At 44.2% G+C, this 23611-nt stretch overlaps 2 protein-coding genes and 1 long non-coding RNA gene across 3 annotated transcripts in view; 1 reads left to right on the top strand and 2 right to left on the bottom strand.

Annotated features, from left to right (window-relative positions):
* LOC143989588 (uncharacterized) overlaps window positions 1-23611 on the top strand; it is a 175974-nt gene that overhangs the window by 55181 nt on the left and 97182 nt on the right. The gene's annotated exons all lie outside the window — the stretch shown is intronic.
* Window positions 1-23611, bottom strand: part of LOC143989925 (uncharacterized) — a 133541-nt gene that overhangs the window by 78713 nt on the left and 31217 nt on the right. Inside the window, exon 9 of the mRNA XM_077490197.1 lies at window positions 17105-17699. Coding sequence (XP_077346323.1) covers window positions 17105-17699 — 595 coding nt within the window. The remainder of the gene's footprint in view (window positions 1-17104; window positions 17700-23611) is intronic.
* On the bottom strand, window positions 20164-22012 carry LOC143989939 (uncharacterized). Its single transcript, XR_013277101.1, has 3 exons — window positions 21872-22012; window positions 20486-20613; window positions 20164-20397 (listed from the first exon to the last, which is right to left on the bottom strand). It is a non-coding gene; the product is annotated as an uncharacterized LOC143989939 (long non-coding RNA).

The following is a 23611-nucleotide window of genomic DNA, read 5'->3' as shown; positions in this document are numbered from 1 at the left end:
GAGTTCCACCCTAAAGTGGAACTTCCGCTCATCGGAACCCTCCCCCCCTCCGGTGCCATATTTGGCACCTTTCAGGGGGAGGAGAGTGCAGATACCTGTCTAAGACAGGTATTTGCACCCACTTCATGGGAGTCTATGCTTCTTCCTGTCCCCCCGCGCTGTCTGCTGGGACACATACAGGTCCCAGAGACAGCGCGGACCATTCCCATTGCACTGCGCGACTCGCTTCAGGCTCCAGCAGAGGGTCAGTCTCCAATTAGGGCTTCAGTCGGTAGCACTCCACAGCAAGCGGAGAGTGAAGACTCTGAAGCCAGATCTACCCGTCCTTCTCCAGAAGATTCAGATTCACATATAGGGCCCAGGGTGTCAGGGCTGGCTTAGCCCTTCCTCTGGGCTGGCCGCTCAGCTGTCGGCTAATTGCCAGCTCTCTTCTCTCTCTTCAGTTACCAGCTGTTCCAGATGATGCTCGTCTGGCCTGCCTATATAAAGTCTTCCAGCTCATTTCTCCTTTGCCTTCACGTTTGGTCACATCACTAGGAACCATCTCCTGCTGTTGTTTCAAGATTGGCTTGCTAACATCCCTCCTGGCTTCCATCCTGCTTGCAGTTGCTCTCCGTGGATCCCTGACGTCTGGACTGGCTGATTACCAGATCTGGTTTATGAACTTTGGACTGGCTGACCACCCGCTCTGGCTACTGGACTCTGGCTTGCTTGACTACGCTTTTTCCTATTTATCTTTTTATTTTTATTTATAAACAAGTGTGATTAGATTGTACTTCTGTCTCTGTCTGTTTCATGGTTCCTGACAGTACGTGAAGGCCATGAATTCATAAGATACAGTCAATCCACTTGTTGGTAATATTTTTTCCAGATTGGATGAGCAGGATCACCGCATGGATCAGTTTGCCTTGGCGTTACAAACGCTCCTGAATCGCACGGCTCACCTGGAATCCCCCACGGTGGCTGTGCCAGTCTCTGTGCAGGCACCCGCCTCAAGTATTACCTCTATAATAGGTATGTCTGGTTCTGCTCCGCTTCCCCAGCGATTTGGGGGTGATCCAGTTCAATGCAGAGGGTTTCTCAATCAGGTTGAGATATACTTCGAAATGCTGCCCCAGGCGTTTCCCACGGACAGAAGCAAAGTAGGTTTCGTGATATCTTTGCTTTCTGAGAGAGCCTTGGCCTGGGCTAACCCTCTATGGGAGACGCAAAAACCTGTTGTCTTGAGTTACCCTCAGTTTGTGGCCTCCTATAAAAGGGTTTTTGACGTTCCCGCATGCTCCGCTTCTGCTGCCAAGTGCCTCATGTCCATCAAACAGAGTACGAGAACTGTTGCCGACTACGCTATTGAATTCTGTACTCTGGCAGCAGAGGTTGCTTGGAACAATGAGGCCCTCGTGGCTGCTTTTTCTCATGGACTCTCGGATTCCATCAAGGATGAGATAGCAGCCCGAGATATACCCACTGAGCTGGAGAGCTTGATCTCGTTTGCCATCCTCATTGACTCCGGACTCAGAAAATTACTTTCTCTTAAGGAGCGCTTGTGGAAGCCTCCTGTATGTTTGCCTCCGAGCTTTGTAGTCCCACCCATGCCTCCAACACCTCCCATGCCTCCTGGTACCGAGTTGGTCAGTGAAGATGAACCCATGCACCTGGGCTTCACGCGTCTCTCTGCGGATGAGAGAGCCTTAAGGAGGAGGGAGAGATTGTGCCTTTATTGTGGCCAGGCAGGTCACTTTTTGAAGTCTTGTCCTACCCGTCCAGGGAACGCCCGAACCATGAAGTCCTGTCATGGACAGACCTTAGGTGGCGTTGTTTTGTCCCCAGTTATCCAGAAGGATAAGCCCCTGGTTTTGGTCACTCTTTCTTGGTCTGAGTCGTCCATCGAGATACAGGCTCTAATCGACTCTGGGGCTGCAGGCCTGTTCATTGATGCTGCATTTGTTTTGCAGCACTCGATTCCGCTGCAGCTGCGTGACACTCCACTTGCCATTGAGGCTCTTGACGGGAGACCTTTACAGCCTGCCCATGTGACTCATGAGACAGTTCCGTTGTCCATGGCCGTAGGGGCTCTTCACCATGAGATAATCCAATTCCAAGTTATTTCCTCACCCAAATTTCCGCTGGTTATTGTTTATCCTTGGTTACAGAGGCACAACCCCTCTTTTGATTGGCTCCGTGCTGAGGTTCTCTACTGGTCACCACAATGCAGTGAGACATGCTTCCTGAAGGTATCCAAGGTCCTGTGCACCGCTTCACTCCCCTCCCTGCCGGAGGAGTACCGTGATTTTGATTATGTCTTTGATAAAGGTCAAGCCGGAAGTTTGCCTCCACACCGCCCTTATGATTGCGCAATTGACCTTCAACCTGGTGCCATACCTCCTCGTGGCCGGGTTTACCCTTTGTCAGTCTTGGAGGATAAGGCCATGGAGGAGTATGTTGCTGATGCACTTTCTCGAGGTTTCATCCGCAAATCCTCGTCTCTTGCTTGTGCTGGTTTCTTCTTTGTGAAAAAGAAGAGCGGTTTACTGAGACCTTGTATAGATTATAGGGGTCTCAATCGTGTCACGATTAAGAATGTCTACCCGATTCCATTGATTACTGAGTTATTTGACCGCCTCAAGGGAGCAACGGTTTTCACGAAGCTTGACCTGAGAGGGGCATACAATCTCATGCGCATTAAGGAGGGCGACGAGTGGAAAACTGCGTTTAATACCAGAACAGGCCATTATGAATACCTGGTAATGCCTTTTGGCCTTTGTAACACCCTGGCAGTTTTCCAGGAATTTATTAACGATGTCCTCCGAGATTTGTTGCAGTTGTGTGTGGTAGTCTATCTCGATGATATACTCATATTTTCCAAGTCCCTGGAGAGCCACCACACAGATGTCTGTCGTGTACTTCAGAAACTAAGAGAGAACAATCTCTATTGTAAACTGGAGAAGTGCGAGTTCCATCGTGAACAGGTTACATTCCTGGGCTATGTCATTTCCACTGCTGGTTTTTCAATGGACCCAGAGAAACTTTCGGCAGTCCTACAGTGGCCTCGAACCGTGTGTTTACGTCCCCTGTAGCGTTTCCTGGGCTTTGCCAATTACTATCGGAAGTTTATTCATAACTTCTCGTCTCTGGTCAAGCCTCTGACTGATATGACCAGAAAGAACGGCAACCCACAGAGTTGGTCTCCGGAGTCCATTAAGGCCTTTGAGACTCTCAAGGCTGCCTTTGTTTCTGCTCCTGTGTTGGCACATCCTGATCCTACGTTGCCTTTTATCCTAGAAGTTGATGCTTCTGAGACTGGAGTTGGCGCGCTTCTGTCTCAACGTCCTAACTCTGAGAGCGCTATGCATCCGTGTGGCTACTTTTCTAAGAAATTGTCACCTGCTGAGTGCAATTATGAGATTGGTGACAGAGAGCTGTTGGCGATCATTTTAGCCCTGAAAGAATGGAGACATCTCCGTGAAGGTACCACTGTGCCCGTTCTTATTCTTACTGACCATAAGAATCTTACATTCTTGACTGAGGCTAAGCGACTCTCTCCCAGAAGGGCGCGATGGGCTCTTTTCGTGTCGAGCTTTAATTACATTGTCTCATTCTTACCCGGCACTAAGAATGTAAGGGCGGATGCCTTGTCACAACAATTTTCCTCCACTTCCAAGTCGGAGTCGGTTCCGGTTTCTATGATTCCTCCTGATCGTATCTTAGCTACGGTTCGCACCAGTCTTACTTCTCCTTTGGGTGACAAAATTCTTGCTGCTCAGGTCCATGCTCCTCCTGATAAACCTTGTGACCGTTGCTTTGTCCTAGAGAATCTCCATACTGCAGTGCTCAAGACTTATCATTCTCCCAAGGCAGCTGGCCATCATGGGAAGAATCAACTCATTTGGGCCATCTCCCAACAATTCCTGTGGCCTAGTCTACGGGCTGATGTTACTGCCTTCGTAGCTGCCTGTCCCGTGTGTGCTCAGAGTAAGACTCCACAACACCTTCCAGTGGGCCTCCTACAACCCATACCCAATGGAGAGAAGCCCTGGACTCACCTGTCTATGGATTTCATTGTGGAATTGCCCAACTCCCAAGGCAACACTTTTATCCTTATGGTAGTGGACCGGTTCTCAAAGATGTGTCATTGTATTCCACTTAAGAAGTTGCCCACCTCTAAGGAACTGGCTTCCATTTTTTGCTCGGGAGATCTTTCGCTTACATAGGCTACCCAAGGTGATTGTCTCGGATAGGGGCAGTCAGTTTGTCTCCCGGTTCTGGCGAGCCTTTTGTGCACAGTTGGGAATCCAGCTTGCGTTCTCTTCTCTAATGGGGCCGTAGAACAAGCCAATAAGTCCTTGGAGCAATTCCTACGTTGCTATATTTCTGACCATCATAACAACTGGTCTGACCTATTACCTTGGGCAGAGTTTGCTCACAACAGTGCCTTGAATTCTGCCTCCCGATTGTCTCCATTTATGGCGAATTATGGTTTCCAACCTTCCATGTTGCCTGACTCGTTTGTTCCGCAGAGTATTCCTGCATTAGAGGAGCATCTCCGTGGTCTTCGTTCCACTTGAGTACAAGTCCAGGAGTCTTTGCGTCATGCTAATGATAGGTACAGACTCCATGCTGACCGCAGACGCCTGTCAGCGCCTTCCTACCAGGTTGGGGACAGGGTCTGGCTGTCATCTCGCAACCTCCAGCTTCATGTTCCCTCACTGAAGTTTGCACCTTGGTTTATTGGGCCTTTCCGTATCCTTCGCAGGATTAACCCAGTAGCTTACGCATTGGAACTTCCTCCTAGTATGCGCATCTCAAATGTGTTTCATGTCTCCTTATTGAAACCGTTGGTCTGTAACCAATTTACCACCTCGGTGCCACGTCCTCACCCTATTCAGGTTGAGAACCATGAGGAGTATGAGGTACAATCCATTGTTGACTCCCGTAGGTTCCGTGGGCGCATACAGTAGCTGGTGCATTGGAAGGGGTACGGTCTGGAGGAACGCTCCTGGGTTTCATCCTCTGACGTACATGCCCCTGTCCTCCACGAGTTCCATAGACGGTTTCCCCTCAAGCCCGGTGGCCCTCCGAGGGAGAGGGGTCATTGAGGGGGGGGGGGTACTGTTAGGGCTGGCTTAGCCCTTCCTCCTCTGGGCTGGCCGCTCAGCTGTCGGCTAATTGGCAGCTTTCTTCTCTCTCTTCAGTTACCAGCTGTTCCCGATGATGCTCGTCTGGCCTGCCTATATAAAGTCTTCCAGCTCATTTCTCCTTTGCCTTCACGTTTGGCCACATCACTAGGAACCATCTCCTGCTGTTGTTTCAAGACTGGCTTTCTAACATCCCTCCTGGCTTCCATCCTGCTTGCAGTTGCTCTCCGTGGATCCCTGACGTCTGGACTGGCTGATTACCCGATCTGGTTTATGAACTTTGGACTGGCTGACTACCCGATCTGGCTACTGGACTCTGGCTTGTTTGACTACGCTTTTTCCTATTTATCTTTTTATTTTTATTTATAAGGAGGAGGTACAATTATCCAAACATGATCTTATGTACAAGGGTTTGCATAAGAAAAAGTCTAGAGTTTTTCCAGTGCATAGTTCCCTTCTTGATACTATCAAACTGGAGTGGGAAAATCCAGAGAGAAAACCTTTCTTTTCTGGTAACCTAAAAAGGAGGTTTCCATTTGATGAGGACACATCGCAGCCGTGGAACAAAAATCCTAAGTTGGACGCACCTCTTTCAAAGGTTTAAAAAAAACGTGGACCTAGCATTTGACGATATGGGCACGCTTAAGGACCTGATGGACAAAAGAGGGGATATCCTTCTCCACAGAGCCTGGGATTCAGCTGTTGGGAATCTTAAACCCGCTCTGGCCTCCACATGTGTATCCAGAAATTTGTAAGTGTGGTTGACACAAATACAAAACACACATTAAGAAATTTTGAGAGAGAGGGAATTTTGGCGGATTACGGTATCCGTAATCCGCCAAGATTCCCTCTCTCTCAAAATTTCTTTTCTTAATGTCTGTTAAATTTTGGGTGTTATCCACCCCTCACCTTAGTAGAGAGTGGGACTCTTTCGGTTAATTTTCCTTTTACTGCATTATGATCTATAATATATATAATAATTTGTAAACAGATACAATTCAATTTATAATATTGCATGACTTTCTACATATTTGTATTACAGTCTGAGTATATTTTAAAACAAAGGTGTGTTTTTTTTTTTTGTTTTTTTTTTGGTATGGCTCAGTATTGTGGAAGCGCCTTTGCCGGCCTAATGGATTCCTTCCAACAATCTCAAAATGCCACAATGGGGGGTCTGTTGATGGATCATTTTTTTCAAAGACTCCAACGAATGTTGGAAAAAAAATCTCGCCTTTATTGGAACAAACAATATTTCACTAAATATATAGATGACCATATGACTCCTTGGGGTTTGAGGATTCAAATTTTCCCTACCATTCACAAATTGGAAGTAGACTTTAGAATGCAGTGGGAAGCAAATCTACAACACTGCTCAACAGGTATGATGCAATTACTCTGCACCACTACTCCATGGAGCTGGGAATAGTGGATGCAGAAATTAAAAAATTATATGAGGAAAATCAATCCATCACTAATGAAGCAATTTTTATTGAACGTAAGAATACATTAAGGACTAATTTGAAACAGTATGTTACAGATCTTTTGAAAATCAAAGAAAATAAATTCATGAGGGATAAATTGGCCTATGATAACCACCAAGCCTACAATTGGACACCACGCAATAAACCCAAGAAAATATTGTTTCCCAAAAGACCCTCTAATTCAAAATCTGGTAGGTCAGACTTTTCAGATTCGGATACATCATCTCAATCATCTGCTTCTGTTTCCTTTTCACAGGCCACGGAACAATCTGGTACATCCCGCCAACATGTACCCTACACTCAGAATCGCAGGAATGGTACTGGAAAGGATTCAAGCAGCAAATCTAAGTCCACTCAGAATCGCACGCCCATGAACACCCGTGCCGCACTCGCTAAATCGACCGGTAACGTGAAAACACACACTTCATTTGATACCTCTATTGGCACACTTGATTCGGCGCTACCTGCGACCCCGCCCGATAGTGCCTTGGGCCGGGCCGCGGCTACCGCCGACCCGGGTTTTCGCACAGCTCCAATATTCACCCAACCGGTACACGATCCAAAAAAAGATTTAACGGGGATTGTCCCCAAACAACTCAAAGCCATCTTGAAATAATTAACCTATCCTCTACTCCTTTAACAAATGCTCAAATCTCTGTTTTACAATTAGGATTAACTTTCTGCCCAACCCAAAATATAGACAAGTTTGAATTGGTAAAGGATCTTAATCTTTTTGCTCGCAAATTGACTTTCCGTGCCCTTTACGATCAATCGGGACCACCCAATCCCTTACCACAAAACCCTACTTTACCATCTTCTTCTTCGGCACCCACTCTTAAAGATATCAAGGCCATGGAAGATTTGATGGAACTATGGGTGGAGGGACATATTGATGAGACAGATCTAGAGGAGGCTGTTGATCTAGCTCATGATGAGCCTGATCCACACCGTCTCATCCTACCATCTCCTTTGTTAGCTGCACCACGCCCTAAAGAATATAGACCCAAATCAACTAAGTTCCCTTCTTTACAAGGGAATCCCAATATATGGGCGTTCACGCAGCAGGTAACGAATGAGATCTGCAAAACTCAGTGGTTGCCCTCAAAAAAATCAAATTTATCTATTCAACAGAAAGCAGCTTTGACTGCCTTACAAAATCAGTCCCTTTTAATTATTAAACCTTCTGACAAGGGAGGAAATTTGGTGGTCATGGACACGGCACAATATGAACAAATGGTTAACAACATACTTCAGAACAAAGAGTGGTACAGAAAAATCCCAGAGAGTCATGTAAATTACACCTTCACCCAATTTCGTAAATTAATTGGAACATTTTACCATCAGGGAGTCATAAACAAAAAAACATGGGAATATTTAAATGTAATTGATCCAAAGACCCCTACCATATATGCGTTACCGAAAATCCATAAAAACGCTAAAAATCCACCAGGTCGCCCCATTGTTTCGGGCAATGGATGTCTTACTGAACCTGCTAATGCTCTTGTGGATGACTATCTTCGACCTTTTGTGGAGAGTCTATCCTCCTACTTACAAGACACTAGAGATCTACTTAGAGCTTTAGACGGAATGTGCATTCCCGAGAATTCTTGGCTCGTCACTCTCGATGTGGAGGCCCTCTACAACTCTATACCCCATGACCTTGGTCTGAGAGTTGTAGAGGGTTTCCTTTCCGAGACTGGCGAGGTTCAAACCAACTATAATCAATTGGTCTTAAAATTGCTTTCTTTCATTTTGAATAATAATATTTTTATTTTTGGGCGCTCCCATTACCTCCAGGTGCAGGGAGTGGCTATGGGGACCAAATGTGCCCCCTCCTATGCTAACCTGTACCTGGGGGGATGGGAGCGCCACATTTTCCATCGTGAGGATTTGGCTGAGTATCTCTGTCAGATTCCGGTCTGGCGCAGGTATATAGACGATATTTTCCTTATCTGGACAGGAACTGAAGTTGAGCTGTCCAATTTCATGGAAGCACTCATGATTAACAATTATAATTTAAAATTCACTATGGTAAAAAGCAAGTTGTCCATTACTTTTCTGTCTATTCAAATCTACGCCAATGACCAAGGCGAAATTGGCTCTACTCTTTTTAGGAAACCCTCGGCTGCGAATACCGTTTTACATGCTTCAAGTTCGCACCCCAAGCCATTGGTGACTAGTATTCCCTATGGACAGTATCTCCGTCTTAAACGCAACTGTAGCAGTGCAACTGATTTTGAATACGAGGCCAAACAACTAAAAAAGCGTCTACAGCAGCGTGGCTATAGTAATAAGTGCTTGAAAAGGGCTTATGCTAGAGCCAACAAACATGTTAGACCCTCTCTCTTATATGACAATAAACCCCCCCAACCGAATGAAGGAGTGAGATTGATCACTCGTTATTGTGCTCAGCATTCACAGATACGAGACATCTTAAGTAAACATTGGTATCTCTTACTGGGTGACCCTAGGATTTCAAAATTCCTAAGGGCTCACCCAGAGATAACCTTTAGGAAATCGCGTTCAATTAAAGATACATTGGTCAGGAGCCATTATGTTCCTCCAACTTCTTTACCCTTTAGATTGGTCTTGGGATCTAGGCCGTGTCACAAATGTAGTTTCTGTCGGTACATTTTTGCCTCAAACTCAATTCTGTTACCGAACAATCGATTGTATAAACCCAAATTCTCTGTCACTTGTACATCGGTGGGCATTGTGTACATCATGATGTGTGAATGCGGTGCCTACTATGTAGGTAAGACAAAGAGGCCTTTCTTTCACCGCATCAGGGACCATGTCTCCCTGGTGCGTGGAAAGAAAATGGAGACCCCCATTAGTCGCCATATGGGCCTCTTTCATAATTTCGATGACACCAAAATGCATTTTTTTGCTTTGGAACATGTGAGTCCAGGTGACAGAGGAGGTAACTACAATCAGATCCTTCTGCAACGAGAGGCCCGCTGGATCTTTGACCTTAGGGCCACGGATGCACCGGGCCTCAATGAAGCCTTTAGTTTTAAACCCTTCTTATAGGGTGGGTTTTTCTCCTTTTTATTTATTTTTTGTTTTGTTTTGTTTTGCTTTGCTTTGCTTTGCTTTGCTTTGTTTTGTTTTGTTTTGTTCTTGTTTTGTTTTTGGAGTATGTTTCTGTTTCGTTTTGCTTTGTTTAAATTGTAAATCTCTCCGGACTTGTCAATGCCCCAATTAGCCTAAGACTTTGAATATTTCAAACTATTTCACTAACTTTAACTGTCAATTGGAGACTTACCGCCTATGCTTTAATTTGGGTTTCTGTATGGGCGCCCTGGGGAACTAGTAACACTTCTGTTGGGTCCTGTTAATCAATCAGCGTCCCAACCCTTTATTGTTCCCCACATCAATGGGACTTTGTTGGTCTGCTACTGGTTTTTCTTATTATATTTATATAATTATTTTTTTCATTCACTATTATTTATTTATTTCCATTCAATTATTTTCATTTGAATATTTTTTTTTTTTTTTCTCAATTTTCTATATTTTCTTTGGAATACAGTTCCCTTGGCAAACTTTACGAGTGGTTTCTATTTTGTGACTGTATTTATTTATTCAGCATTCCAGTGAATAGGCATATGGGATATATATGCATTACATTCCGTTGGAAATTTGCAGTTTTTGTGTTGGCCGCATCTCTGCTTGATTTAAGCAGATCATTGATCCTGGTTGGGAGCGTAGGAATAGGCTTATGATATGCTAGTCCTTTATTATTTTTTGCCACACTTATTCTCCATCTATCTGCCTGTTCAATTAGACTTTGTTACCTGTCTAAAAATGGTCGCTTTGGCTTCCTACGTCGTGCGGGACATTGTTGTCTAACCGCACGAGCTCATTGCCGTCTCCTGGAATTTCCAAAATGGCCGCTGAAGCTTCAGCACGTAATGCGTCCCACGACGTGACGTCCGTGCATGCGCACTCCGTTATGTGAGTCGCGACGCGATGTCCGCACATGCGCACTTTGTTATAACTGTAGGGATACCGGTTTCAGCCCTCTTTCTCCCCTTGCTTTATTTCCGCCCGCAGCTCGGCGGTGACGTCAGACGCCGCCGAGCTGGAGAGGCTTAAAACCCTTTACTTCCATCAGTTGCCTCTTGGCAATTGATGGAACGAGTTGCATACTTGCAAACGCAACCTGATTACTGGGTAAGTTCGCTTGAGCACTTCAGCCACAATTCCCTCACTAGACATGAATATGCAACTGACCCACTTCAGTGGACTTTACTGGATGCTTTCCTATGTGACTGCATACCTCTCTATTACAATAGACTTCTTTTCTAAGAGCATTTTTTCTTTTTACTTTAGCTTTAATCATCAACGTCCGCTTCCAAAGCATTATATGGATTTTGACTCTGACTTACCTTTGAAGTTTAAAAAAAAAAAAAACTCCTTTTCAGCAACTCTCATTGATTCAACATTTTTATCTGGGTAATTATCATATCTATGATACACGTATTTCAAATTTGGCTCTTTTCTCCCAAAGGGTCCAATGGATCTCTTTTCCTTTTTCTTTATATCCCTTTGAATTGTTTTATTTCTCTCTGCAGATTCCCTATAGGCGATCAATTTCTCCTGACCTGCGACTTTATCGCTAAAATTGAGTATAGATTTTTAAAAGTCTCAAAACTGATTTTCGTCTGACATTTTTGAATTCCTTTTGGAGCATTGGCAATATCGGTGAGATACTCATTCATTGTAATAAGTCCATAACTTAACCATTCAAAATATACTAAGTATCTGTTTTATCAATTTGATCTACGTAATATGATTATCCTTATCAATTTATTGTCCTTTATTGTTATTTATCCTATCAACTGTTGTTGCTCTATACACCAATTTATAGTAACATTCATTTTTTATTATCCTAGCTCTTTGGCTGCTCAATCAGTTTTTCCTGAAGAAGCCCATGCCGGGCGAAACTTGTTGAGAATGATTGCAGCTTGCCTTTCCTTCACTTCTTCTGTTTGGTGAAAGATGATCTACATGCTCTTGTTTGCAAACTGGTGTTAAATCATCGTTTTTATGAATGTTTTTCTAATTGTGTATAGCATGAATAAAATTGTAATATTTTATACATTAAGGTTTTGTTAATATTTCTTGATTTGATACCTTTAAAGTCCCTGGGGTTGGTGATTCCCCAGCCCTTTTTTTGGCCCCTTTCTTCTTAACAAATACAAAACACATTTGTTGGCAGGTACCTCTAGAGCATGGGTCTTCAAACTATGGCCCTCCAGTTGTTCAGGAACTACAATTCCCATAATGCCTAGTCATGGCTGTGAATGTCAGAGTTTTACAATGCCTCATGGGATGTGTAGTTTCGCAACAGCTGGAGGGCCATAGTTTGAGGATCCCTGCTAGATTTTTGAAAACTTTCCCTCTCCTTATTCGTGCAGTTGGTTTTTTAGCTGATTCTTCCGCAGAGTCCTTAAGAATGCCAGCCAGGACTTCAGCCTTAGTGAATTCGGCAAGAAGAAGCCTATGGCTTAAAACCTGGTCAGGTGATGCTGCCTTGAGAGCAGTGGGTCTGATGACCTCCTGCTTTCCTGCAGTGCCATGGACAATATTTCATCAACGTCCATTACAGCTGTTTCTATTATGGAGCTGGGATGGAGACGCAAGGTCCCTGGAATCAAGGGTCTTGTTACCCCCAGGGTAAAAAGAAGCTTGTGGTGGTGGAGGATAAACCTGCACCTAACAAGAGGTCTCCCATGGTCCATTCCTATATCCCAAAGGATCACTACAGATGCAAGTTCCTGGGGATGGGGAGCCCACCTCAGCAACGCAGTGGCACAAGGAGAATGGTCATCGAGGGAAGCAAGAGCTCATCGAACCAGAGAGAGCTGCTAGCAGTTCAGACAGCCTTGTAGTCATTTCAGATGGAAATCAAGGGTCACAATCTCCAAATTCTATCCGCCAATATCGCGACAGCTGCATACCTCAACAAACAAGGAGGCACGAAGAGCCGGATACTTCAATCTATTGCCCAGGAGATTTTATCATGGGCAGAAGGGAATCTAGCTTCAATTACAGCTGTGTACCTGAAGGGGACACAAAATTGTCTGGCAGATTATCTCAGTCGCTACTGGATAGATCGAGACAATTGGTCCCTTTATCCCCAAGTCTTTGCAGATCTCACCAACAGATGGGGATGTCCCAAAGTGGACCTGTTCGCAAATCAGAACAACGGCAAGACAGAGAGGTTCTTTTCCCTGAACCCAGCAGATCAATTATTGGGGATCGATGCTCTGGTGAATACGTGGCCTTTCAGCCTCTGTTACGCCTTTCCGCTGATCAGACTTATTCCAGAAGTTTCTTCTAGAAGAAACAGATCTTATCACCGCTTTCCGGCCCGAGAGGCCATGGTTTTTCCTGCTACAGACTCTGGTCTCTGAGTCTCCACTGAGTCTTCCTAAGAGAGAAGGCTTACTATCGGAGAGTCCAGTGTCACACCCACAGGTGGTTTCCTTAAGCTTGACGGCTTGGTATCTGAAGAAAAGATACTGAGTGCCCAGGGGTTCTCTCACAAAGTAGTCAAGACTCTGGTAAATTGCAGAAAACCACTAGGAGCCATATATTCCAAGGTTTGGAAAAGATTTAACTCATGATTATCTGAAAATCAAAGATTAACTCATGATATTCCTTCAATTTTGGAATTTTTTCAAGAGGGTGTCGACAAAGGTCTTTCTGTTAGTACCTTAAAGGTACAGGCAGCAGCTATCGATGTTTTCCTCCAGTTTTCTCTCCTGGAAATTCCCTCAAATCAATTTCTAGGGCCAGGCCAGTAGTGGTGAGAAGTTGTCCATCTTGGGACCTGTCCCTGGTACTTCAAACTCTGGTTGAATTTCCTTTTGAGCCCCTAGAGGATATTTCATTTAAATTACTTACATTAAAAACCTATTTTTCTTGTAGCTATTACCTCAGCTCATAGGGTAAGCAAGTTGCAGGCCCTTATCAATGAGGGAACCTTTCCTCACGATTTTTGGGGATTGAGTTGTCTTAAAAACTGATCCAGGTTTTTTGACAAAGGTGGCCAGTAAATTCCACCGAATTTAGGACATTGTACTGCCAACCTTTTGTAGTTCGCCATAGGGCGACCAAGAAAGAAAGTTTAGTTTTTTAGAAGTGAGAAGGATTCTCCTTGTCTATCTTGAGGTCACCAAGACCTTCAGAAAAACTGATGCCTTGTTTGTCCTCTTTTCAGGAACACACAAGGGGAATAGTGCATCTAAAGCCACATTGGCTAGATGGATAAAGCAAGCTATCTCCGAAACTTAAAAAATTAGGGAAATTGCTCTGCCTTTTGTTACTGCGCACTCAACAATTGCCTTGTCTAAATCTTGTGCTGAGAGGGCTGGTGCCTCACTGGAACAAATTTGCAGGGCTGCCACATGGTCCATTTTTTCGACCTTCATTAAACATTAATCGCCTGGATCTCCTATCTGCTCAGGAGCAGGCATTTGGTCGCAAGGGGTCCTTCAGGCAGTTGTCCCTCCCTAGACTGGTAAGTTCTGGCTCATCGTCTCATGGGCTGTCCTAGAAGACGCTTGAGGAAAATCTGAGTTGGACTTACCGGTAACTCTTTTTCTGAGAGCCTTCCAGGACAGCCAGATTCCCACTCGGCTTTGTCTGAAGTTATGTGTATTATGCATATGTTTTGCAGGGATGTCCTACGGTTCTTAAGAAGACTGACAAGAGGCCTGGAGGACCGCCCTTTTATCTGGTGGGGGTAACGTGTTTCCTGTCCTGGTAGGAGGAGTCCTAGGTCTCATGGGCTGTCCTAGAAGACTCTCAGAAAAAGAGTTACCGGTAGGTCTAAAGCCTCATACACACAATAGGACTTTGTACAAACATTCCCGTGGATTATTGTACAAAAGGGCATCGGCCGTGAACTTGTTAAGCATACACACGGCAGGACTTTTTCAGCCAACTTTCACCAAATCACATGGTTTTTCTGCTGTTTACTGCCACCTTTGGTCAACTTCTGTATTGTTGTCTGATCTTTTGCATTGGTTCTGAGCATGCCTGTTTGTACTTTGTACAAAAGGCCTATGGTTTTCTGTACACGCGATCAGTCTTTGCTCCAACGGACTTTTGTTGCCGGAAAGTTTGTCCGTTCGCACAGCCAACAAAAGTACGATGAAAACCAAAAAAGTTTGTCCGATGGAGCGTACACACGGTTGGATCTTGCCTTAAAACAACTGATTTGCATGTTTGTTGTCAAAAAGTCCTATCGTGTGTATGGGCCTTTACTCAGCTTTTCCCTATGATGGTCAGCTTCATCTAGTGACCTAATGGGGTATTTTTCCTGCCATACCCCCATTAGTAAAAATAGCACAATACTGCATTATGACCACTAGATGGATATTCATCACAGGTGGGTCAATGCTGGTCACATTCATTCAACTATTTTTTTTTATATAGTAAAAAAAAAAAAAAGGAGGAAGATTTGGCTACTATAAATGTACAAACACCCAAAATATTTCTCATTTCAAAAAGAATCGTATGTCGGACTTTATTGTTACAAAAAAAAAAAGGCAAACATAAAAATGACATCAAATATAAATCTTTCTTACAAATATGAAAATGATGCGTTAAATCTACATAAAAGAAAATCCATCAAACATTAGGCCATATATATTCATAATGACTCATTTAGCTTTGCTGAATTGTCCAAGAGGTCAACGTGTTTCACATCAATAAGCTTCCTCAGGACCTTTTATGCCTTGGCAGCAAAGAAAACCAGCCTAACTAAAAAACATACAGAATATGAATACATAGGAATCTCATCATTTTATAACATTGTAAATTATCATCTGTGCCACTTACACAAAGCTTGGGGGACATAGCAAGGAGACGGTGATAAATGGCAGGGTCAAAGTAGCTTGCGCAGTCAGCTGGTCATGAGTTATAAAGATTAGCGGGATAATATATACGTGCATGATAAAAAGTTAAAGCGTTTTTTTAACCCCCCCCCCCCCCAAAAAAATAAAAAAAAAGATCCTGCTCCTTTAAAGCATTATATATAGCACCGTGCTTGTGCTGTGTCCTTTGCCCCCACCCCGTAATACCTGGCTAATCCTGCCTGGCTATACCCTTACCTATGTAAACTGACCACTGTATTTCGTGGCTGCTGAGCCCTGACACAGTGGTCAGTTTATGTGCCTCTGTCATCTGCAGCCTGCTATCTGTCTCCTGTGTCCTCTCCCTGCATGTCTGCTTGTGACAGTGCCCACCCCCACAACTCTTGCTGCTTAAATAACATTTATAGCTTCATAAGCTTAATCCTGCGTGCCACTGTGCGAGTGATTTATAAAAAAATAAAAATAAAAAAAATAAGTAATTTATTGCGTTTATAGACCTCTTGAAATGAACTTTAGCGGATTTTTTGCTGAAATTTTGTGTTTCGTAGATTTTTTCAGTAACACTATTCCATTCTCTAGGGTGTCTGCTTTCAGAAAATATGTAATGTTTTGGTGGATGTATGTAATCTTCAGGCCTAAAATGTTTTTTTTTCTACAGGTGGGCAAAATAAAAAACTGCTCTGGCAGTGAAAAGGTTAAAGGGAACGTTGACCTTCGGGAAGATGTTACATGTTCCTGCAGCGGCTCAGCTATCCGAGGCCTCTGTGTGACAGCAGTGCAGGGAGAAGTTCCCCGTACCGGCTGTCACTTTATGAAAAGAGTGCGGCCGTGCCATTCATTCACAGAGTTCTGTCCTTTGCCGATGTCGGCTTGTAGTTTTCAATGAACTCCCACTCTCTGGTAGATGATTAGTTCTTCCTGTCACTGTAACTGCCTTCCCGTATAATGTACAGGCAGACAGATTACATGGACAGTCTGCATAGCACAAGCCATCAGCACATCATGTCTGCAATGCTTTCCAGGCTCCTAAAAATAAATAGTAAATTAAAAAAGTTTTATTTGCAGAAAATGTGCATTTATTATTTTTTATAAAAGGTGAACCGGAGCTTGATTTGTCTGCTCAGCATGCGTTTGTACTGAGCACCCAAGTTATAAAAGTCCCCAACCTTCCTAAAAGCACCTCAGATTTATATACGGTTTTGGTTAGAATTATTTTTTATTTTATCATAAGGGAGAAGTAGATTGGGACCCCAATTGGACAAGTCTTTTTTTTTTAAATGTCCACACCCCTGGAACTGTTTCTTACATGATGAGGATCAGCCATGGAGTATATCTGAGGTGTATATCAGGGTGTGCTTCTTCCCCACATGAGAGCTGTGATGTCCAGCAATATTCATATAGAAGACATTTCCCGCACACAAGGCACTAATACACCTCGAGGGTTGTGTGGGATCCCTGATGTACAGGAAGACAGGACTTCAGTGAGGAACAATTCCCTCACTCAGGACAGGGATTTGGCTTCTGCCCCTTGTGAGATCTCTGATGGGTGTAAAGACTGGCCCTCTGTGAAAAACATTTCCCGCACTCGGGGCAAGAATACGGCTTCTCCCCAGTGTGAGATCTCTGATGTGTGTAAAGACTGGACTTCACTGAAAAACATTTCCCGCACTCAGGACAAGAATACGGCTTCACGCCTGTGTGAGATCTCTGATGTCTGTTAAGATTGGACTTCTGTGAAAAACATCTCTCACACTCAGGACAGGAATACGGCTTCTGCCCCGTGTGAGATCTCTGATGAGTGGAAAGATTGGCCTTCTCTGAAAAACATTTCCCGCACTCAGGACAGGTATATAGCTTCTCCCCTGTGTGAGATCTCTGATGTCTGTAAAAACTGGACTTCTCTGAAAAACATTTGCCGCACTCAAGACAGGAATATGGCTTCTGCCCCGTGTGAGATCTCTGATGTGTGTAAAGATTGGCCTCCTGTGAAAAACATTTCCCGCACTCAGGACAAGAATAGGGCTTCTCCCCCGTGTGAGATCTCTGATGTGTGTAAAGATGGGACTTAACTGAAAAACATTTCCCGCACTCAACACAGGAATACAGCTTTTCACCCGTGTGAGATCGCTGATGTGTGTAAAGATTTGACTTCTGTGAAAAACATTTCCCACACTCAGGACAGGAATACGGCTTCTCTCCAGTGTGAGATCTTTTATGCAGATCAAGATAGCATTTAAAAGGGAAACACTTCCCGCACTCAGGACAGGAAAAACTCTTATCAGTTGGAAGGACGGCACCGTCCCTCACAGTCTGAGGTTCCTCAGGATAAGAGGAATACGATGGTCCATCTACACTGTGTGGTGCCGGATGCACATTTGAGGTAGTCGGGTTTTCTCCTGGACTATACTGTGTGATGTCCTCATCTTCTACTTTACAGTCTGGAGACAAAGTGAGACAATCCTCTGAGGTTTTCCTCATCTCCCGTCCATCTACTAAAATAGAAATACAAAGATTATTACTAGACATGAGCTGATTGGTTCCCCTAAACCAGGACTCCGCCCACATTAGGCAGCTTTGTCTCTGAGGATCTTACAATTCCCCCCTCAAGGTAACTAGTAAATGGGTCCTCTGATCTCCTACCAGATCATTTCTTTATTCATGGACCTTAGTCAGAGAGTGAGGAAACAACGAGAACTGTCTTTTATAGGAGTGACAGTGATGAGGGGATTATAGGACGAGTGTCCCCTCCCCCTCTATCACTCATTGCCATCTTCCCAACACAAGAAGTCCTGACCTTCCTTATTTAGTCCATGATTTATTCATGAATAACAGCGGGGCTGAGCCCCACCAGAGGTCAGAGAGTGAGGAAGGGGGGAGAACAACCAAGATGAAGACTGGACTGATCCTGAAGACCCCCATCATTGGGTTATTGACTCCTCCCTCATTATCACTTTCTGTTTAAGGTTCCAAAGTTGGAGGATGTCATCACATTATTATCAACATGTAAAAGTCTGGGTGAAAAAGAAGTCAGGACTATGTAATGTACAACTTATTATATAGGATACAAAAGTAAACACTATATAGTATCAGAATAATGTAATGTACAACATAAAGTATATAGTGCAGGGGTCAGGAGTATGTAATGTACAATATACTGTAAATTATATAGTCTAAAGGTCAGGACACATAATAATGGTATTCAGTAATCAGTGGAAGATGAAATGTTTACATGAGACAAGTTGCAGAGGTCCTACACCGCTGCCTCCCATCTCCTGAGACTGCACTCGGTGACTTGGGTCTGAGACTATACAGACATATCCCTCCACCCGGCACAGCCAGCAGACAAGAGAACAAGTAACCCTGGGAGAATTGCTCTGTCAGAGATTTTACTAGACCCGGGTATGGGGCAGATTACATGTCCCAGATGCCTAGCTCTAGTTCACTTATGGTGAAAATGAACATTTTGCTGCCAGCTGAACCCCAGAATCTCCATAAATCCAGTCTAGATACATAAACTGTGTCTGCAGCACAGAGAAGGAAGATTATCTGAGAGAAATACAGGAATACAGGACGAGGAACACAGCTCAGGAAAGTGACCAGGGGATTACAGGCTGATATCACCCAGTCCCCGCCCTACTCTGGACCAATCAGTGAGCAGTATGGGTGGAGGAATGTATTTAGTGTTAATGACCCACCTGTGCTGATCTCTGAAGGAGTGTCCTCCTCTATAAATGTCCCCGTTATTCCATCCTCCTCCATAGACTGCTGATCGTCCCTCAAAGATGTCTCTTCCTCTTCTGCTTTAACCTCAAATTCTATATCGATTGGATCTCCACTCTGAATCAAGAAGATTAGAGAGAATATCATCTATAAAATATAAGCTCCTATATAAAAAAAAAATAAAAATACACGCACACACACCATCTCTATGAGTCCATGTGCTCGGATGTTCCATTCCACCAACCTTGCAACAGTGAGGGATGGTACAACCTTCCTGTGTGGAATCCTGGGGATACAGAGGATGGGGACATCTCTCTGGTGGGTTCCTGGTATTTGGTGGCTCCATAATATCCTTGAGTCCTTCTGAAAAATCCTCCATCACTCCATACTCCTCATCCTCCTCTTTATACTCTTCTTTAACATCAATATTATCATCCCCGAGGTTTCCACTCTGAATATATATAATAAAATGTTCATTGTAACAAACATATAAATCAGAACCATCTGTGAATTTTCCTCATCTACCTGATGATGGTGAGGGATGGTGTGACCTTCCTGTGTGGAATCCCGGGAATACAGAGGACGGGGACATCTCTCTGGTGGGTTTCTGTAGCTGGATGACTCCACCATGGTGTCCTGGTACAGATCTTTGTGTTCCTTTAGAGACTCCTCCATCACCCCATCCTCATCATCCTCCTCTTTAATCTTTTCTTTAACTTCAACTTTAGAATCTCTCAGGTCTCCACTCTGAATATAGAATAAAATGACATCAATGGTAACAATGCAGATAATGTACAGATCCTAATGATACTATCAGTGATTATTCCTTATCTACCTGATGATGGTGAGGGATGGTGTGATCTTCCTGTGTGGAATCCCGGGAATACAGAGGACGGGGACATCTCTCTGGTGGGTTCCCATTACTGGATCCATCTGTAGGAAACACACACACTGACTGAATACATTGTTTCTATGTGTTTATCAGATGATGGGGGATCTAGGTGGAGCCTCCGTACTGCTCTCTCCTTTACAATAAAGTCTCCTCTTACCCGGTGATGTGAGGGGCGGCTGATTGTCCATCATGATGTCCTTGTAGAGATCCTTGTGTCCTTCTAAATACTCCCACTCCTCCATGGAGAAATAGACAGTGACATCCTGACACCTTATAGGAACCTGACACAAACAATGTTACAGTCACCATCCAGACACATCCCTTGTCTGTTACTGGATAATGTCCCAGAATTCCCAGAATCCTCCTCACCTCTCCTCCATCATCTCTCTGGTGACTTCTAGAATCTTCTTTGTATTCCTCTATTCTATCAGGGAGGGAGGTGGAGGCAATGTGATGGTCATATGATCTCCAGACTTCACAGGAGGAAAACTCTAAATCTGAACACAAAGAGCAAAATCAAATGATATTCCCAGAATCCTCGTCACCTCACCATCCAGGTTTCCATTCTTTTAAAGCCCCACCTAAGACTGAGGTATAATTTACCCACACAGGACCCCCACTATGTAGGTTCAAAGCTTGCTGTGGGCATTCTTATGTCATTACATACAATGCAGGATCAACAGTCTTACTTTGCTAGTGAGGATGCCAAGGGTCCGCTCACATCCTAAGATCATCAAAAAACAAAAAAACAGATGGAGGGACATTAGGAGGAGGAGCTGTGAGGTCAGTGTGATGTCATAGGACATATAGACTCTGGATGGAGGGACATTGGGAGGAGGAGCTGTGAGGTCAGTGTGATGTCATAGGACATATAGACTCTGGATGGAGGGACATTTGGATGGGGAGATTTGAGGGGTCCTCTATATGAGGCTCCCATGTAAACCAAATCATTGTTCCTGGGTGTGTCCCTCCTCTCCTAAACTGAAGAGTGAACTTTGACCTTTACCATACAGGAATCTGTCAGGAATGTGTGAAAGTAAGCTCTCATGTGATCAGGTGACATGCGGAGGAACGGAGTGTAAATAGCAGACAATTTTCTCCAGAGCTCCTAATGGTGAGGATGGATTTTGCTGAGTGCTGGTGCCAAGTTTCCACCCCCCAGGATCACTGCAGGTGTGGAGAAAAGCTGTGTAAGAGGATATGGAGGAGAGATGAGGAGGAGATCCAGGAATTAGGATAAAGGTCAGGACAAGCAACAGACGAGCGCATCCAAGAGATGAAGCCGGGGTCACTACACAGAGGATCAACCCAAGGAAACAACAGGCAGGACGAGGAATAGCAAGAAGAAGCTCAGAGACCAATGAGAATATTGCTCAGCCAATGGGAGATGATCTCAGCATGACTTATATAATGAAGGAGATGAGGGGGAGGGGAGGAAGTCACTTATGGTGACCATAGAGACATGGAAATTCAGCGGGTTCAGCAGGGATCGGTCACATTTCCATCCATGTGTGGTCACTGCCGGATAAAAGTCACTCCATCAGCGGCTGCAGCCAATAGCGTCATCACTGATCTGTGTATTCTGAGAGCGGAGGAGCGCCCCCCCCCCCTCCATTGTCAGAATACAATAGTGCAGCAGGGAGGATTCCCCCATCCCCCTCCAATGTGTTTAGTCTTTTTTTTGGGTTCAGCCTTTTGGCTGAATGAAACAACTGAACCATGTAAAAAAGCAAAATATAATAATCATCAACTGACCTCCCCAGGATTGGTTAATCTAGGTCTCCACACTATATATGTGTGTATCATCATCTGCTGGAGATAAAAGACATCACAGTGACTATGGAGGAAGAGGACGGACATGACGGGGGGTTACTGGGTGTAAATAGAAAATAAGATCTTATTACCTCCTTTACTGCCACTTCCAGCAATGTCTTCTCTCTACTTCCTCCCGACTCACCTCTCACCCCGAACTTCCTATTTATATCTGACATCACTTCCTTAATGTACCTTACATCACTTCCTGGCTGTCTTTCATAGAGACTTCCTGTCTTGGTAGAAGTGAGATCACCACCTTGTGGAGATCAGAGGAACTGCAGCCCAGAGAAACGTCTCGTAGTGTGAACATGGCCTTGTGCTGTGTGTGTATGTACTGTATATCCTTATAGATGGGTCATCTCCACTCCCACCAAGGGGGATAGAAATATATTACTGCTGGGGGGGAGACATTTTGGCCCCTTTGATTTTGCAGTAAAATTGATGTCAGATTTAGTCATGTAGAACATCTGTTATATGGAAACAAAGAGCCCCAGCCGAGAGTAAAGGGTGGAAATGGCTCCTGATCCCCAGATTTGGGCAATTATGTCACCAATATAAATAGAATAAAACCCGCGCTATGTGTAACAACTCAAATACCTACAGAAATCACTTATACCGGACTGCTGCTGTAACAAAGGTAAGTATTCCCTTTATCAACTAGAAGAGCATTATGTGTCACAGCGCTGTCCTATCGTGTGTGCACATAAATCATCACAAATACACTAAAATATGTGGAGACATTCATATATAAAGTGCTAGGGGCTCAAATAATATTCTCAGCGGATCTACTGCTTCCACTTTACACCTACTTCATTTATCTTATGGTGTTTATCAATAAATGAAGTAAACTGATCCATGTGCAAATTCATAGTACTTTATGCTCAAGATGCTGATCCCTGCAGATCCACAGCGTTTGCTTTGCACCTACTTCATTAACTTTGTAATATTTGCTGCTGTATAACATAAACTAAAAATCTGTGTAAATCCACGTAATCATACAATAGTTTGTACTCAATATAGTGTTCTCTGCAAGACCACTGCTTCCACTTTGCATCTATTTCAACAAACATTCTTTGTTCAAAAACCCCACCAACCAATGAAAAGTTGATAAGGTGTAAAGTTCTCGGTGCTCCAAACTGTGGCAGCTGTAGTGTAGCAACGCCTTCTTCCACCTCTTACACAAGGGATGTTGAGGGCGCCCCCTTAGTGGGACTTCCCCACTCACCAGAGCAATATGACTCCCAGCTTTTCATCTACCAGAGTCACCCACATCCTTCACACTCTCCTCACCTCCGATGGCAAAGGAACCGGATCCTCCTCGCTCACTCCTGCAAGTCTGCTGCACTTTCTGTCATCTCCCTCCTAGACTCCTCCTCCTCCGACCGCTGTTCCAGCAGGAACTCCGCCTCTTCTTACACAGAGTTCTGCCTCTTCATACCCACTCAGAGCTCCGTCTCTTCATATACACTTAGAGCTCCTCCTCTTCATACACACTCCGAGCTCCTCCTCTTCATACCCACTCAGAGCTCCGTCTCTTCATATACACTTAGAGCTCCTCCTCTTCATACACACTCCGAGCTCCTCCTCTTCATACACACTCAGGGAGGAGAGAAAGGGGAAGGATATACAGTACACACACATAGCACAAGGCCGTGTTCACAGTACGAGACGTTTCTTAGG

Source organism: Lithobates pipiens, unplaced genomic scaffold (assembly GCF_037356315.1).
Source record: "Lithobates pipiens isolate NorthernLeopardFrog02 unplaced genomic scaffold, aLitPip1_a1.2 Scaffold_18, whole genome shotgun sequence".
NCBI classification, from domain to species: Eukaryota; Metazoa; Chordata; class Amphibia; order Anura; family Ranidae; genus Lithobates; species Lithobates pipiens.
This window is presented reverse-complemented; position numbering and strand designations above follow the sequence as displayed.